At 37.3% G+C, this 18,373-nt stretch overlaps 1 protein-coding gene across 6 annotated transcripts in view; it reads left to right on the forward strand.

Moving 5' to 3' along the window:
- Positions 1-18,373, forward strand: part of IQCH (IQ motif containing H) — a 116,547-nt gene that overhangs the window by 30,319 nt on the left and 67,855 nt on the right. For all 6 annotated transcript variants that reach the window (XM_032764389.2, XM_032764385.2, XM_032764386.2 and 3 more), the window contains 4 exons: positions 465-531; positions 8,135-8,218; positions 12,455-12,630; positions 15,586-15,858. In XM_032764389.2, coding sequence (XP_032620280.1) covers positions 465-531; positions 8,135-8,218; positions 12,455-12,630; positions 15,586-15,858 — 600 coding nt within the window. The remainder of the gene's footprint in view (positions 1-464; positions 532-8,134; positions 8,219-12,454; positions 12,631-15,585; positions 15,859-18,373) is intronic.

Below are 18,373 nucleotides of genomic sequence, written 5' to 3' on the forward strand. Positions count from 1 at the left end.
TGCAATTTTTCTATGGAAAATGTCCCTTCACTTTGACTTTGGTAGTTCTGTCAGAAAATCAATGTTTTAACTGCATTACCGTAGCTCCCTATATATACCTTGTGGCAGTAAATTGGCTAGAAAAAAAATCCCTCTCTTGTCTACATTGCTGTCACCACTTTGTCAGAAAGTATTTAAGTTTGTAGACAGCCTTTTAATTAGTGCTCACAATTTCATTTATGTTTGCTTTCTTTTTTTTCATTCATATTCTGTTAATTAAGTGAGCAGCCTCTAATCTTCCCCTGCCAGTAGCTTCATGTAGCCACCTAATTAAATTAATTGGGGAAGATGTTTTAAGTATGTAATTAAATCAATTAATATAATTTATGCCTGGCTTAACTGTACAGTGGAAAAACAGCTGAAGTTTGACTAGATGAATCCACTACAGCTTCCTGTCACTGATCAATGCTCTTCTTGATTTTTAGCATCTGGCAGCCAACTGGAATCGCATCAGGACCTCCAGGAGGACTATTATCCATATCCCATCATTAGGTATAACACTTTTGCCTGCAAATCTATCAGCAACCTCTATTACCCACCACATTATGACTCCTTGATTGAGTTCAAGGAAGGCCCCTTGTTTTATTCAAATTGGTCTCGGCAGGAAAATGTTCTCAACATGATGAGAGTAATAACACAGGGCCCTCGCTCGAAACGGCGTTTAATTTGGGGATTAAGCAAATAAAGTCATTATGTGGAGGCCGCTATTCAGTGGAGAGGTGATTTGCTGTAATTCGCTTTCATCTGTATGAAATGAACTAAAAAGTTGTATTTTTTCCCCCTGAAATAACAGATAATGTTTTCAGTCTTCTTTAATGATGGGAGAACGTGTGCCTGTGTGTGTTGTTGCTGTTACAGCAATAAGCCAGGGTATTGCTTATACACTGTTTTTAATCAAATGTGCAGTCAAAATGATAAGCTACATTCTCTGAAATTATTTAGTTCTAATTACGAGCAGATGGGATGCTTTATTTGCACCTAGGGCGCCTGAGCAAAAGGAAATGCTGTGTGAACAAGAATAATTAAGAAGTTGAATAGTGTTTTTTGCGCTTAAATAATCTGCAGTTTCATGTTAATTAGCACTAATGTAATTATTTAATTACATTTATGAATTGGGGAACTTAAAAGCTATTTTCTGCAAAGCAGTGGTCAAATGTAGTTGTTTAGAAATGATAGAATGTGATTTCTTGGGAATTTCCAAAATGCACCAATAATCTCTTAAAACATGAATTGCTGTCAAAATGTTTGTGATTTGATTTATTTTCTACGGTTTCATAGCAAATTAATTGACCTTAGAGAGTTAGGATTTCATGAACTGAACTGGCTTAGATGTGAATTAATGAAAACTGTGAATAAATTCTGTCACTCATATTTATGGAATATATATCCTTTGATTTTTATGAGAAGATAATTTGCAAATGATGTTAACATAAATATATAGCTGATGAACCACTGTTTTTATTTGCATATTGATCTTAAATTCTCACATGAATTAATATGCCAGATTAAATCATGTATCAGAACTCTAATTTAAAACATGAACATTTAAAAATAATATTTAAATTCCAATGGTTTTGAACCTGATGAAAATGGGAATTGGAAGGGACACCAGTTATAGAAGAGAAACAATTGTTATTTATATCTGTAAACTCAAATGTCAGCAATATTGCTAAGCAATGAATGCTTTTCAAGTTGTTTTCAAAGCTTTGGTATTATAAAAATAGAGAAACATTAAAAACTCTTTTTAAAGTGAAATGTCCCTGGTACGCAAATGACCCTGTTAACTTCCAGCAAATGTATAGATATAATTGAAAATATTTAAAACCTTCCGGAGACTTGTTTAAACTAAATAGGGAGTCCATTTTCATTTGGCATTTGACCTAGTGTCTAGCTCCTTAACCTGCAACTTATTGTATGCAGCAGTCGGCATCCATGTAAGAGTTATATGATTCGGGCTCTAGATAGGAATCTTGTCTCTTTTAAAAAAATAAATATTCTGTATTAAGTACATTTTATTATGAGTTCAAATCTTTTCTTACAAAATTACAAGGTATGTATATATAACTACCAAATGAAGGAAATATTAAAATTATGTCAATCAAAATAGAGATTCTTAAGGTATTGTAAGAAAAGTGTATTCATGTTTATTTAAGATAAAATATATGCAACTGCACTGAGATTTCTATTACAGACTTCAAGTTTTTTAGATATATTTTAGATTCCTATAAGCATTTTGTCCACGTTGAAAGAATAAAAGCTTTGTACTTTTTTTTGCTTTTATAAGAGATTCAGATTGAAAACAGAATTTTTTAAAAAGTTGAGTTGCTTTTGAGATATGCAAATATGAAATATAATAGCTGGAAGTTGACAAGATTGACATGAACAGAGCTTTAAACATAGCTTACATTTTAAAAACTGAAAACATGAAGGCTTTTCAGTTCTATGAACTAAGACCCTTTTAAGTATATAATAAAATAAAATAAAATGGGAACATCTTGACATTTTTAAATATTCTTCTCTGCATGGGTTTGTATTTTCAAAGATATTTTCATTAGATTTTTCATCCATCACTAAGGCATTTCCAGTTACTGTCATCGTAATTTATCAGAAGATCTTCTCTGATTGTTGTTTTGCTCTGACAAGTACTGTAATAATACCTGTTTTGAAAAACACTGCTAATTACTTGTAGCCAAGATACCAAAACAATTCCTCTTTTTTGGCCTAATTGAGCATTGGAATAAATAAGCTTGATTAGATGTTTACACATCACATTAGATGTTTATAATCTGAAGATATAAACATATCTATTAAACATCATGGCCCGACTCAATGCTACTTAATCACAAAATTCCAGACTTCAACAGGCATTTTCTTAAAGGAATTGAATCATATCAACATAAAAATATGTCTAAGTAACTATAAAGTTGGAACACAACTGCTGAGTATTAAGAAGTACATGTTTGACAAAGTATTTTTCACCAACAATATTTTTTCTTTGCAGTATAGTTAGTTAAGAATGGAGGACATTAAATCCTGGCTCTGTTGAATTCCAGTGGACTTCATTGAAGTCAGGATTTCACCTGAGTGTCAAAACCTGAATCTCTTCTCACACCGGTGGAACTCCACTGAAATTCTTAACTGTGAATTTCTCAGCTTTTTTCAGTTTGAAGAACATTTCAGGACCATTACAAGTGCCCATTCTCTGCACATAACTAAGGGAAATATTAAGTGAGATGATTGGTTAAAGAGACACTGTCAGGTTAAAAATTATAGTTTTTTTAAGGAACAAATTTCTATATTCATTTTACTAACAACAAAGCCTTGTTTTATTAAAACTGGATTTTAAAAATCTAATCTTTCATTATTTAAACAGTTTGTTACTTTTTGCATTTCTCTTTGTTAGTATAGTGAAAACAGGCTAGTCAGTTTCACTGGTGTTTATAATAATTTTCAAGTCAATTTCACTTTCAAATTCTAATGCTTTAATACAATGTTGCAATATTTCAGTTGCAAATACTGTTGGAGAATGTTTATTATTTTTATATAACTCTTTTAATTGGATTGTTTTAAAATTATAAAACCTTCTTTTAATCAATTTTGCAAAAATTAAATTTGGGGCCAAATTTGATCTGACTCTAGGTCAAATTCCATTTGCACTTACACTGATGTAAAATTTCTGATCTTTAATATGTATTCCAAGCAAAAGCACTAATGGACAGTAATTATCCATTGAGAATTTATTATCATCTTCATTAAATTAACATGTAAATATTTTAAAAAATATAATTGCAATAAGATATTCTAGTTCTTGAATTATGGTTTATCTTATTACAAGAAGAGCCTTTTATTACAACACAGAGCCACTGTGGCATTATTTCCTAATAAAATTACTGCTCCACTCAGTAACATTACTCTGCAGAAACTTTGCATAATATACAGTTATTGTCGCTTTCTTCTGTATTCCTTCTCTCCCTCCCCCTCCTCATTACCTCCTCCCCATTTTAACCCCTTCACTCTGCTGCATGTGAGTGCAACTCCTGTGCAACACTCACATTCTTTTAGAAAACGGTGTTTCAATGAATACTAGTACTTGAAAGTAAATATTTCAAGTATATTGGGTAAATTAGAGATCTGTTTTAGCACATGTGCCCAATATATTAGGCAATATCAACTGGTTAAACTCCAGCTATCTTTCTCTCCTCTTTTTTCTGAAGGGAAAAAACCCCAACCCCAACTTCCTTACACTGTTTTGTCTTTGCCACCTCCCTGCTTCATACCACTTCTTTTGTTGTCAAAGGCAGTTCTGAAAGGTGTTACAGGTTCTTTGCTAGGGCCAGGCACTAATGGGGACCCGCAAAACATATTTAGAAAGGGTAGTGAGTCCTGGCAGGGGCTGAGATGGGCAGGCAACAGTAGTCCCTTCTACTCCCCATTTTCTCTGACTCTCTTCTTGTTTACCTCAGTGTAAAGTGGGAGAAACTCCATTGAAGTCAGTGGAGCTATATTGGTGTGAAGGTGGTGTTAGAGAAGCAGACCCTCAGTGTTCTTTCAGTACCACGATCACACATTGCACTTGGAAATCCACAATTCTTGCTCTCAGAGATTGAGCTTTTCTGTAGTTCAGCTCAGCCATTGGCACATCGTGGTGGATTGGTGCTGAATGTGTGTGAAAGGGCATATCATCAAGCTCTGATAAGCTGCAGGTTTGGGAGACCAAAATATTACCACATCACTGATTTCAGCTCCAGTTGGAAGCATTATCTACCCATCTAAAGTTGTGATTCTGTGACACAAAAGAGGATCTATAGTTATGGCTTGAGCTCATATTCAGAGATTCTGTAGTTGCAAAATTGCTTCAACTTTTCAGAGCCTTTCAAACCAAACCCAGCTGCCCAAAGTATTAGTTAGACCTAAAACAAATGCGTAACTGCACATATCAAAAGTGGAGGTACATTCACAGCACACTACCTGCAAATGTAAATTAACTGTGGGCTGTTATAAAGAGGACAGTGATCAATTGTTCTCTATTTCCATTGTAGATAGGACAAGAAGTAATGGGCTTTATCTGTAGCAAGGGAGATTTAGGCTAGATACTGTGGAAAACTTTCTTACTATAAGTTTATTTAAACTCTGGTATAGGCTTCCAAGGCGTGGTGGAATCCCCATCATTGGTGGTTTTTAAAAACAGGTTGGACAAACATCATTTGAGGGGTGGTCGAGGCTTATTTGGTTCTGCCACAGTGCAGAAGCTGGACTTGATGATTTCGCTAGGTCCTGTTCAGCCCTACATTTCTATGTTTCTGTGATACTGTGAAGGTGATTGAAGCTGCAATAAGTGGAACTGAAAGAGGCTTCTTTAATGAGTGATACTGGCTCACCAGCCAGAGCATGTAACAGGCACCAGGACTTACCATTGGTGTTGTGCATGCTGTTAGCTAATAGGTGCATGGGACATGATGGGTGAATCTGGAGTTTTGCTATTGACTTAAATTGTGTGAAATCTTCATGCCATTGATTTGTGACTTGACATATGTCATTGGTATCTAGGTAACTAATTTTAGAAAATTACATATTGTAGCTGATATTGTGCATTTGCAGAACTACAGCAATGTAAAAGTTATTGAAATTTGTTCCATAGCTAAAATTTTAATATTTGCCATTTTAAATTATGCATTTTCAAAATGACAATATTAATACAATTTTTCTGCTAAAATGTGTTCCCTAAATACTAAACTATTTTCATATGTACAGTACAGTGCTTGGAAACCAGTTGTCAGTTTCTTGTGTCTAAAATGTTAGGAATTATTAAGCACTAGAGTTAGTGTATTAGAAACATGAGAGGGTGTTAGGAACCTGGATTGTAGTCCCTGCTCTACCACTGATTTGTTGTGTGACTTAGGCAAATTATTTAATTCATCTGTGCCTCAGTTTCTCCATGCTGACCTCGTGGGGTTGTAAAATTTAATTTTTCATGAGACTCAGGCCAAGATTTTCAGAAGCATCCACTAATTTTGAGAACCTCAGTTGAGGCGGACATTGAGACTTGGTGACCATTCACAACGGCAGTTTACGTTTATGGCAGCTGTGGGTGTGCAGGACCACTCAAAATGAAGCTCTATGTGTCTCAAGTTGATGCATCAGCAATTAATGGTTGCCTTTGAAATTTATGGACTAAATCTTTTTAGAATTTAATTTCTCAGTATTTCCTTTGGGGCGTTGCTTCTATAGATCATGGATATACGTACAGAACGGCACTGACATACAATTTGAGAATGCTGCTGATTACTCATGACTAATTTTCTGATCAAAAACAAATTCCTTGCAATAAAAAAAGGAAAATGTGCAATAGTAGTATCCTATGCAAGTCTAATGCTGTTATCTTACCAAAATTTAATACTTCAGTATTTAAGCAAATTTTAGTCATACCAGATAGCTATCCATGTGCAGATAGATGGAAAACTGTAACATCTTCATGTTACCAGATCTTGTTAACAGACCATTTAAGAGTATATGTTAAACACTGGATATTAGACTGCACATCCTATTGATTTAACAGCAACTGTCTCTATTAGCAATTGATCTTATATTTTTATTAAAATATTTTTTCTACAGGTTCATTTAAGATTAGCTAAATTTTAAAATCTACACAATTAGAGATTATAGTCACTATAAACGTGTCATTTACAGAAGTCTTTTAGAAGGTGAGGATCTAATCAGTCAGAAATCTGCCCTTCAGATAGATAATCCTAGCCCAGACAGGTTGTTAGTCATCCATACACTACATCCGCTGCCACTAAGTGATCAGATGTCATAGAGATTGTACTCTGGGTACCTTTTTTAATGAGGTATTTTTTGTTGCCTTTTATCTTTGTTTGAAGGAAAAGGTGCTGATAGAATGGACTGCTTGATCAGAAGGGCTCCTTACTTAATTGTGATGGCACTTACTTATCTCTACTGTTTAAAAAAAATAATAACAACATACACAAACCCAAATAAAATAAACACTTGCATGTATTTTGGGATTATAACACTCTGCAAGTTTTAATACTGCAGTTCTTATTTAAAAATCTCATTTTACATAGTCACGATGTTGTCATGTCCATTAACAAAAATGGCTTATTAAATTCAGACACATGATATCATGTGTGTTTAGCTGGTAAACACACTTCTTTCAGAAGGCCTACACTCAGAGAAGTCTTAACAAACAAAAGAATTGAAAACCTTTTATAGGAATGCCAGGTTTGAATGTTAAATGCCTCACTTCAGCTATTTCTTTAAAATGTAATTATGTTAGAGGGAGACATGAGGATATTGTAGTCTCACTAAAGAGGCCAAAAGTCCAAATTTATGATATTTTCCTGAAAATTGGAATAGCAAAAATACTCTCAACTGGATTTCCACTAGTACTAAAAATGAGCTGCATTTATTTATTTATTTATTTATTTATTTATTTATTTATTTATTTCGTCCTGTTTGGTGCATGTATTTTCTTTAGTGTTCAGTATCAGCAAATCCTTGCTTCAGACAACAAAGTATTTAGCCTAAATCAGGCGGTCAGTCAAGAATGAATCTGAGCTAACATTTAAAAAATATTGTATAGGAGCTGTGCATTCCAAAACCCAATGAACTACACCTCTGGAATTTGAACATACTCTTCATTTCTCACAATGCATTAAACTTTCATCCTTGCATGTCACAAATCCTCAGTGTGCTTCCATGATCCTGGTACTGGGAGTTTTACTGCATTAGTAAAAGAAAAAATAATAATAAAAATAAATAGATTGAAGCTTCTAGTAGCAGAATCAGCTTCTTGGCATGCATTTTATTGGCCTAATTCTCCTCTCAGTTTTATTAGCAGCAGTTTTGTTTTTGACTTGAATAGGAGCAGAATTCTGCTCTGCGTTTGTATTTCAGACTATTTATTTAAAATAAATAAAGATTTAATTCTTAGCAGTAGAATAACTATAAAATATATTTTTAAATAATAAATTTCAAAGGAAAAATGTCATTAGCTTATCTGAAATCTGATCTCTTTGAAATATACATGAGATGAGGGGTTTTATTAATAGATCTTGGTACCTTATTTTCTTTTTAGGGTATTCCCAGTGCATTCGTGAGGCTGCTCCTGATTTTGCTCTTCAACAGAATTTACAGATGGGGAGGCTGTGTGACATACTAGGTATAGTAAGTGCAGTCAGCTGCGTACATCTCTGTTGTTGTTTGTCTCTCATTTTTAAGGAAAAGAGCATGGATGAGGGAGAGTTCCTTGCTGTAGTAATCTTGAATGCAGAGAGCATTTAAACCCAAAAGCACTTTTCAGTACTTGATCGGTCGTTTATGCCATTTACTGCTCTGTGAGATGTTCATAAGAGGAACATACTTGTTATTTTTGATTTTGCAGTGAAGTAAGATGATCTGATTCTGTATGGTGCTGAGCATTTCTTGGCAGACGAGGGTGCTCAGCACTCCATAGAATCTGACTTATAATTCGGCAGTGCCAGTTATGCATTCAGGATCACGTTAGGAGAGAAGATATGCTGGGAAAGAGTAAGCCTTTATTTAATTAGCAAATAAGACAAGAAACATATATTTGAAAGTTTTCCCCAGCATGACAGTTCTCTTTTAAACAAAGCAATGAAGAATATTAATTTGTCAATGACCAACTTCCTTGGCTTCCTGGAATAACATACTTTACATGATTCATATATATTTCAGTGTCATTATTATTTCATAAATGCCATTTAGTAACTTTGTAACAAAAATGTTAGATCCAGAAATTTACAGTAGCCTAAAATAATAATGTAATTGCCTTTATATATTATCTAGGCACTAATGTTGTTTTTCCATAGTACAGTTGGTTTTAATTTTTTGGAGTTTTTTTTTAAAAGATAGATTTATTACATTTACATTGTTAGAAACTGAAAGGAAGAACATCAATGCATTGTATAGGAGTCAGTCTTGATGATCGAATGGTTTCTTCTCACCTTCATATCTATGACCATGAAAATTGCATTGCAGACTTTTGGTCCTAGCAATAAATAACCTAATCTAGAAATAAACCCGAAGATTACAACTGAAGGAGAGTAGAGAGATTTTTAATTTTTTCTCCATTTATTTACTTTGTGCATTTGACAGCACTTTATGTGCACTATGTGGATTACATGAACTTGTTTACCAGAAACAGCAGCAGCAAAGCTGAGGTTGAAAGAGAGTAGGCAGAAGAGGGAAAGGGGAGGGGGCCAAGGGAGGAGGTCTTGAGCAGTGCCCCATTTATCCTCAAAAAGACCCTTCTAAACATAAACAGGGGACCAGAAAAAAATCCTAAATATTTTTAACATTTTTAAAAAACCCCAAAGGTGCAGACCATACTATTAAAGGGTGCTTTACCAAAAAAACCCTCTTTTTTTCTTTTAGTATTAATCAATTTAAAAAAAATTAAGTTGACAGTATTCCCTTCAAATCTAATCCTATTCTAAACCTGTTTAATTCCTACTTATTAAAATCATTTATATAGAATCATAAATTTAAATTAAGATAAGGCCCAATCCTGCATCCCTTTTTCATGTGAACAGTTTCACATTGGCAAGGACTTGGGGAATGGAGCCATTAGACAGAAATAGGACATTGCAACTGAAGTCCAAAAATTCATCAGATCTCCTGTGTTCAAATATCAGCTCTGATCTGACAAACACTTTGGCCATGGAGTAACTTTAATACATAAGTATTCCCATGGGATTCAGTGGGCTACTCACATGCGCGAAGTTATGTGCAAGTGTCTGTAGGATCAGGGCCTTAGTGCTTACTTCTGCAAAATGGGAGGGTCTCTCAAAACCAGAGAAGTGAGTTTTCCACAGTTACACCCTATTCATTTGCATGGGAGTTTATAAGATTACAATCTAACCCCAGAAGCCACCTGTCCTTTTCAGTGAGTTGCACCATATTGTACAGTCTATGAGTAAATAAATATTTTCCCAGCAGTGGTTTCCGGTTGGCCAGGATTTTGAGTGGGGCCATTTCATTGGCCTTGTTTTCACTACAGTTTGCAATCATTCTTTAGCAAGTAACGGAATTGTAAACTGTAGTGCAGAAAAGGACCAAATACATTTTAAAATTGTGTTTAACCCACAGAACTCATCCATTCCACCTTAAATACTAGATTAGGTAAATGTTAGTACTTAGCACAGGAAAAGACTTATTTGGGTGTCTGAGAATGAAAATAAGCAGAAACAGAAAAAAAGGGGTAAAACACATAGAGTTTATAGATAAACATATATCAGATGTTAATTTGTGCCCAACAGAAGAGCACAGATTCTTGCAACATTGGTTTAATGGTTTCTTTAGAGCAGTGTTTCCCAAACTTGGGACACCACTTGTGCAGGGAAAGCCCCTGGCGGGCCGGGCCGGTTTGTTTACCTGTTGCGTCCGCAGGTCCGGCCGATCGCGGCTCCCACTGGCTGCAGTTCGCTGCTCCAGGCCAATAGGAGCTGCTGGAAGCGGCGCGGGCCGAGGGACGTACTGGCTGCTGCTTCCAGCAGCTCCCATTGGCCTGGAGCCGCGATTGGCCGGACCTGTGGACGCGGCAGGTAAACAAACCGGCCCGGCCCACCAGGGGCTTTCCATACACAAGTGGCATCCCAAGTTTGGGAAACACTGCTTTAGAGTATCAAGAATGTTTGTTTCTTTACACTAATATAATCAGATATTATCTACAGTCTCCCTATGCATTTCAGCTTATGTCTAAATGAGATCGTGATAGCTGTTGCTGGGGTAGTCCCAGCAATCTTTAATTCAGCCTTGCAAAATTCTGCTCACTTGCTTTACCCTGGGCAAGTAACTTTTTGACAAGATATTGCAATATCATTAGCTTTTTCATTGTCACAGCCAGGGTGGGTGAGCAGTTTGTGTGCCCAGGTTGGTAAGTTTTCAAGAGTGACTGAAAGTAATATTGAATATTGACCAAAGGCCAAATGGACTGTTCTCTTCATTGTAATTACTTTTTGAAATTATGTGGTAATGAATTTTATGCATTCTTTTTATGTGCACAATCAGAGCTTAGACAATGGGCTAGCTCTTCAGCGCGTGTAATTTTTTTGTACACCTGTTGAACACTATATATGTATTTTTTTAGCATGTGTTGTTTTCCTGCAGTAACGCACCACAGCAAAGTAAATGAGTGGAATATCTTATTCCAAGTCCTTTATGAAATGAGGTTTTCCTTGTTATCACCTTTTCCCCTAGATTTGTTTGCTGCACATTCTTAAATTTCATCTTGATGTAATAATAATCATTAATGGCACTTTTAGGGCTCAATCCAACTCCCGGTGAAGACAAGACAATTGACTTCAGTGGGAGTTGGATCAGACCTTGATAGTGCTATTTTTCATTTGTAGATCTCAAAGCAGCACACTATGTTGATGTTATGAGGCCTGTTAACTCATCAATGTTTAATATTAATGTTTTAGAACAAAACACACTGGATCAAATTTTCCGAAGTGGCATCTACAGTTGTGTGGCAGTTTTTCACACCTAAGTGTTTGCACATGCAGTCTTTCAGACCAACTTGTTTTACGTGCATGAACTCAGATTTGGTATTTAACAGGCCAATCTGCACACCCGTTTGTTCTGCAGAAGTTAATAATGCCATCCTACTGTCAGAGCCGTCTAGGGTGACCAGACAGCAAGTGTGAAAAATCGGGATGGGGGTGGGAGGTATAGGAGCCTATATAAGAAAAAGACCCAAAAATCGTGACTGTCCCTATAAAATCGGGACATCTGGTCACCCTAGAGCCACCCCTTTGGTACGGCAAATACGGGCGACTGCTCTGGGCCCTGTGTTTTGGGGGTGCCCTGCGAGCTGGTGTGATTGGCCGGCACAGTCAGTCCCGGAAGTGACAGATTCATCAGTTCCTCCCCGGGTCCTGTACCCCTCTAGGAACTGCCCTGCCTACTATGAGCATTTACGTGGACGGGCAAGAATAAGACCAGGCCATACAAACTCCAAGCAGAGTATGAAACTGCAGTTTCATCAGCTTTCTAGAACTAATAACTCAGTTTTATAATTTACTGAAGTTAATGGGACACATGTTTAAAGTAGTGCGTAATTCCTATTGATGTTAATATGAGTTGTGCTGCTCAATCCCCCTGAAACACTTTGGAAATTCTACCCCCAATGTGTTCTGCAAACTTAATTCTGAAAGCTAGCTGTTTCTTTGGATTGCTGACTTGTCTTCAGAGAAATGTTGAAGCACAGAAAAGCAGTTAAACCAGTAAGGTTTGTGAATTACAAAGCTAATTTTATTTCCAGTATGCTTTTAAGGAAGCTGTTTGTTAGCAAATGGTCAGGAATCATCAGATATCAGTTCACAATGGAGTTTACCTTTCTACGGATAATGAACATTGTGCCCATTTGTTTTAGATGCCAACGTTGACGTCATCTACATCTGCCCCCTTCATCTGAGTGAGGAGTTACTGCAGTATTACAATAAACTCCTGGGTCTGCAGGCAGCTGTTAGATCTGGGAACCCTGAGGACATGGGTGACCTGCAGGACAGGTTCAAAATTCTCACCCCTGAAGCTATAAACAGCTTCCCAGTGAGTTTGTCTTCTAATTACTACAGCTTGAGGGATGCAGTAAAATTAAATTGGAAATTTTATAACGTGTAACGCTCTGGTACCCATCAGTGAAATATTATTGCAAGTTTAAGAGCTTTACTGATTAGACTACTAGTTAGACTGCTGGAAATAAATATCCCAGTTTAGTTTTATAGACTTAGTTGAGGTAGTTCTATCCCCATTGTCTGTAGCCCAGTGTCCATTCTCAGTGTTTGTCTGAGACTTGGAACTTGGTAGATTTATAATGCTAAGGAAAGCATAGCAATAAAAACATTTCTATTACTCAAACTTTAGCTCCTTATAGCTGAACAGCCATTCATGTATTCATTCCTCAAGAGTATTTATTGCAGTGAAATCCAATTTAGAACTTTTTCTTTTAAAGATGTGGAACTTTAAATGTGTTTACTGTAGGTTTTCTAGTAATATTAGCTTTGAACTTGTTAGGCCAATTTTAAGACCAAACAATGCAACATAGTCCGAAAAGAGACTCAAACCTACTGAAGGGACAGCAGTGCTGAGCCTACTGCAGCACTCTGGCTCGCAAAACATCAGTGACTTCAGTAGTTATGAGTTTAGTAGGCATTTTGCCTAGGAAGCAGTACTGGATTCGACCTTTATAGGTTTGTTTTAAGCACCTTTCTTTCAGTGTATGAGATAATGTCTTTTCTCATTATACTTAAATTTACTTAGAAGTATCCTCAAAGTAGCTGAGTACGGATTGAAACTAAGGAGCCAGGTCCCAGCTCTGGCAGCACATAGCAACCTTAATGCTGATTTAACCTGCCACCTGGGGATTGCGTTGTAGGGGAAATCACTGGGTGGTGATAACTACATAGCCGGTGCCGGGCCACCTCTGGTCCCAACCTTCTGCATGGCAGGCATGGCCCAGGAAAGAAGGGTGTGTGGTTCAAACAACCTTGTGGTCTGGCAATCCCTGGTTGGTGGCATAATGCTTTGGGGAATCACTGCAGCCAGGTACAATTTAAAGCATTCCTGAGATTGCTCTAAATTGTGGTGGTCCTCAGTTGGCCCCAGGCTCAGTGGTTTAGACCATCTTTGCTAACTGCTTTGAGTCTGATGCCAAGCTGAGCTTGTCTGGACCCAAGGATCTAGCCTCCAAGTCCTTGAAACAAGTCCACACATGATAATAAAACAAATGGCCTTTTCCTCTGCCTGCTAATTATTGTTTCTGTGTTATTCCCTTTGGAATCCTGAGGATTCCCCACATCCCCCTGCTTTTACATCTTCTCCCCCTCAGCACCTCAGGTCATGGCTATCATATCACTGTCTGAGGCAGAATGAACTAGATTTTACACCCTGTTGCCTTCATTCCTTAATTAACTGTAGAAGCTATTATTGAGAGACCCACAGCAATTCTCTTCCTTGCATCACCACTCCTGGCCCTAGGGAGCAAGTGACCGGGACTGGAAATTGAACCTGGGTCAGTCAGGCTGGCCCTTCTGTCCTGCTTTCATGCTACCGCTCAGGGGGAAAAATAAAAATATCACTCAATAAAACTTCAAGAGTGTGCTTTAAAGCTGAATAAAGAAAGGAAAATCAGGAACATAGGGTTGTTAGCTACTCTCCCTCTATTATGCCTCCCAAGACCCTCGCTTCTCCTGCTGGAACTTTGAGGATCACACCTCTCCAAATCATGTCCACCAACTTCACAGAGAGCCTTGGACACTCTTTGGCGCTCCACACTCATTCCTCGTTAGGCTAGGGACTTTACTGTTGAGCGACATGAGGCATTCTTTCCCTCCACTTCTGGGGGATGAGCATGGTACCTCCACCATACTCCCAACCCAGACACCAGGTCCAAGATTTATACTTTTCTTTCTTGTCATGGAGCCTGCAGAACTTTGAATGAAAACAGCCTTTAAAGTCCACGTTTGGGAAAACACTTAAACATATGCTTAAGTCCACCCCTATTAAGGAGAGCATTTAAACGTGTTAAAGAAATAGGAATGCTTTCCAGAACTGGGTCCTAAACTAGTGGATGAAATCTTATTGTAAAGAAAACTTCCTTCCCAATATGGTTCTAGAACGTTATCTTCATTTTTGTGTAGTAGCAGTCTCTGTCCTGCTAAATGTCTGTAACACTATTCTATGCACAGCATCCATCACTGTCTTACTCACTTTCTGAATGTGCTTTGATATTTCCAGTGAAGTAACTTGTACATTGCATGATTTGCAATGGATGCATGCGATTAGTTGTAGCAAATATTTCTGAGACTCAGCCTTCCATGATTGATATTCTTAGTTTAATTTTACATGATGATGTGTTTCATGAATAGCCTGTCCAGAGATAGACATTTTATTTTTAAAAAGAAATGAAAAACTGAAACCTTTGTTCTTTTTTAAAAAATCTATGCTTCCTCCTCTGCAGTCGAATTGACTGTAGCCATTTAAACTACTGCATAATGGAAATGTATATCCACTGTAATTTACTATGATCAATGAAAGGTTTGCTAAATCAAAATGTTTTATTCTCAGAGAATCATTTAAAATGCTGCTGCACTGTATGGGGAAATACATTCTCTGCTATAGGGGTTTTTCTTCGTTTTTTGTATTGATTTTGCAGATGCTTTAGAGTTAAACCATGCCAGAAGTGTTGCAGAGATGAATCACTATTATCCAAAGGCCACCAGCATCTCTGTCGACTGACAGAAGGATAATTCCGCGTGGATCAAATAAATACAGATGTGTAGTAATTAGTTCTATTCCCAGTGAGCCCATTTCCAACACACTAAAGATGTGAACGATTATGGAGCCTCACCCCAACAGCTTTTATCAATTTAAACAGCTAAGCTACAGGATAGGTCATAACCCAGCCTGCTATTAATAATGTATTTATTGTGTGCAACATTATAAATTAGGTTCATGGAATAGAAAAGAACACCTTTTAACAAGAATAATGTTATCTTTATACAGGGCCATCACATGTGCCTGGCCACTCAGCTGAAGTACAGTCCCAGGACAATCAAAAGAATAAAAAATCTCATCCAAGGCAAAGAAGCCTACATTATTGGTGGACTTCCTCACAAAGATGATTTAGCAGTGGCTGACATGTTAAATGTGCCCATATTGGGCTCTGAGCCAGAAGTAGCTCATCTCTATAGAACTAAGTCCGGAAGTAAAAGAATCTTTGCTAGTGCTTGTGTGCCAACACCTCCGGGAGAATATGACATCTATAACCATCGACAGGTAAGTGGGAAGCAGTTTGGGAACTTGTCTGTTGGCAAAAGAACAGTTTATTTGGCATGTCAACATATGAACGCATATTGTGACTAGGTAGGGGGCAAACTTTGATGCCTTGCATAAAAAAAATCAAATGTCTGGTGTTACATTGATTAGAACCTTATTGTGCAGTGAAGCATTTGTGTCAAGGGAGGTTCCATTTGTTTAGGAAAAGGCGATCAGCCAAACTGAGATCCGCTCTGCAGATCTGCTGCCTGAATTTTTCCCTCTGTTTAGTGTATCAATTCATTTCCAATTTCACTTATCTTATTGCCATGACAAAGCATAAAAGTTTTGCCAAACTCAGTACATCAATCATCTGCGAATGGGGGGGCTTTAACAACAGTAATAGAGGGAAAAAGGGATTTTAATGTGGTCAGTTTGTATGTGTTTATTCTGGACTCACTGGCAAGATACTATTCTTGGAGATAACTGCAAATTTTTATTGGTGTGCCTCAGTGTATTGTTACTTTTTGCTGAATTTATCTAGTTGTGGTTCTACAAATTATGCAGCAACTAACCTATATACAACCTGCTTTTGTTTTCATTATTTTCCTTTTCCCTGTGTTATGGAGCACTAACTTGTTGCATCCTGTCTCAAATTAGCCTGTAAGCTCTTCCGGGGAGAAGCTGTCTCTGCTGATGTATTTGTTCAGCACCCAACATGGTACCTGATATGGGCATCTAGGTGCTACCACAAAACTAACAATAATCATATCTTTGGTTACAAGAAATTCCTGCCAACAAGACATAATTGAGAGAGGGAGTCCTTGGCTCCTCCTTCATAAATAGTATCCACCAGGAATTCCTTTGGTCGGGAGAGGTACAGAACCTGGCTTCAAATTGTGTTGAAAATCTTGTTCCTCTCACTGGACCCCCCTTTTATTTTCTCCCTTCTGTATCTGTGCTCTGGCTTCTTAGCATTATTTGCTTCTGATGGGTCCTGATCTAGCTGTGAGGTAAGAGCAGTTCAGTCTCCACTCTGTGGCTGCTCATAGAAAGACCTTCCTGCTCACCATAGGTTATATTCTCTTTTGTTGATTTATGTGTATAACCAGCTGGTTTTGACTGCCCTTGCAGTTCGATATTAAAAATGTTCAAGAGGCCAAATAACCAAGCTCAGCCAGTTTATTGTCTATAGACAAACAGTATGGTATTGGAAATAAAGAGCTAATATGTCACCAGTCCTTCCAGGAAGTGGTTTCTCGCAATGTGTTCAGTTTACCTTCCACAGAAGGTTTGCTTCCCAAAAATACACTGCTAGAAATACCTCTATTTTAATGGGGTTGTTTATAAGCTAAAACCCTCTGTATGTCCTCTAAGATTCCACCCACCAATTTCAACTTATTTTTCTGGTTCCATGGTGCATCCCTCTTGGGTTTTCGAATACAGCATTCCAAACTAGTTGGGCCATGGAGGCACTCCCTACCTGTACCATGGTAGAACACTTACATATCTTGTTCCCTGTCTCCCTGTGCCAAATGCTGACTTGCACTGTTATAAGGTATTGTGGGATACTTAGCATAAGAGAACAAGAGTAGGAATAGTATAATTCAGCGTGATTACTCAACTTATCTTCAATATACCTTAATAATACCATGCACATAATACGTATTACCATGGTGTATGCTGCATCTAACTTATATGTATTGGCAAACAGGTCCCCACTTGTGGCTTTGGTAATTGTGTCAGGATGACACCTTTGCCAAATTAATATATGAAGCAGAAGTGAGGGCATTCATGGGAGTTTTATACTGTTTTAGCAAACTGCATAAGTGACAGCATGTAATTAATACAATTAAAACTAACACTCCCTGTAATACAACCGAAAGCTTTAAGTGCAACTTTTATCCAAGTATGCAAAATTATTATTTCCACCATCATGGATAATATATCTAGTTGAAATACTTATTCTGCTTTGTGCATGTCATTGATAATCTGGATAATCTTTTTTTTCAGTACAGTAATGGTTTTAAATTTAAAGTTAGCGGTTCAATATCTATGTTTAAAACTGGTATTTATTTCTTTAATTTCATCCTGGTGCTGGGGCTTACTTTGAGTCATGGATTCATTTTGAAAGACTGGAAAAGGCATAAGCAGTGTGACCTATAATGCTACATTTATGAGAAATAAAGCAGAAATTTGGAGTAGTGACATTACCAATGAAGTCTTCATACATAAATGTTTTGTAATTAGTCACATCCCTATTACAGGTGACCCTTATGGCTGGTCATCACCATTTGGTGAGCGTCACAAGGCAGGAGACAGAAGCGGCTAGCTTTTTCGACACAATAAACTGGTACAGGCCAGCGTGGCTGTATAATGGAATTGTGATGTCAAAAACATCACATCTGCCCACATATCAATATCCTTTAGTGGAACAACAAGCCGTGTGCAGTGCCCTACAGATTTGTGTTGCTGAGTGATACACAGTAGCTGAGGTAGACCTAAGCATTCCTTGAAGTTGCTGTCTTCCAGATAA

Source organism: Chelonoidis abingdonii, chromosome 9 (genome assembly GCF_003597395.2).
Source record: "Chelonoidis abingdonii isolate Lonesome George chromosome 9, CheloAbing_2.0, whole genome shotgun sequence".
Taxonomy (NCBI): domain Eukaryota; kingdom Metazoa; phylum Chordata; order Testudines; family Testudinidae; genus Chelonoidis; species Chelonoidis abingdonii.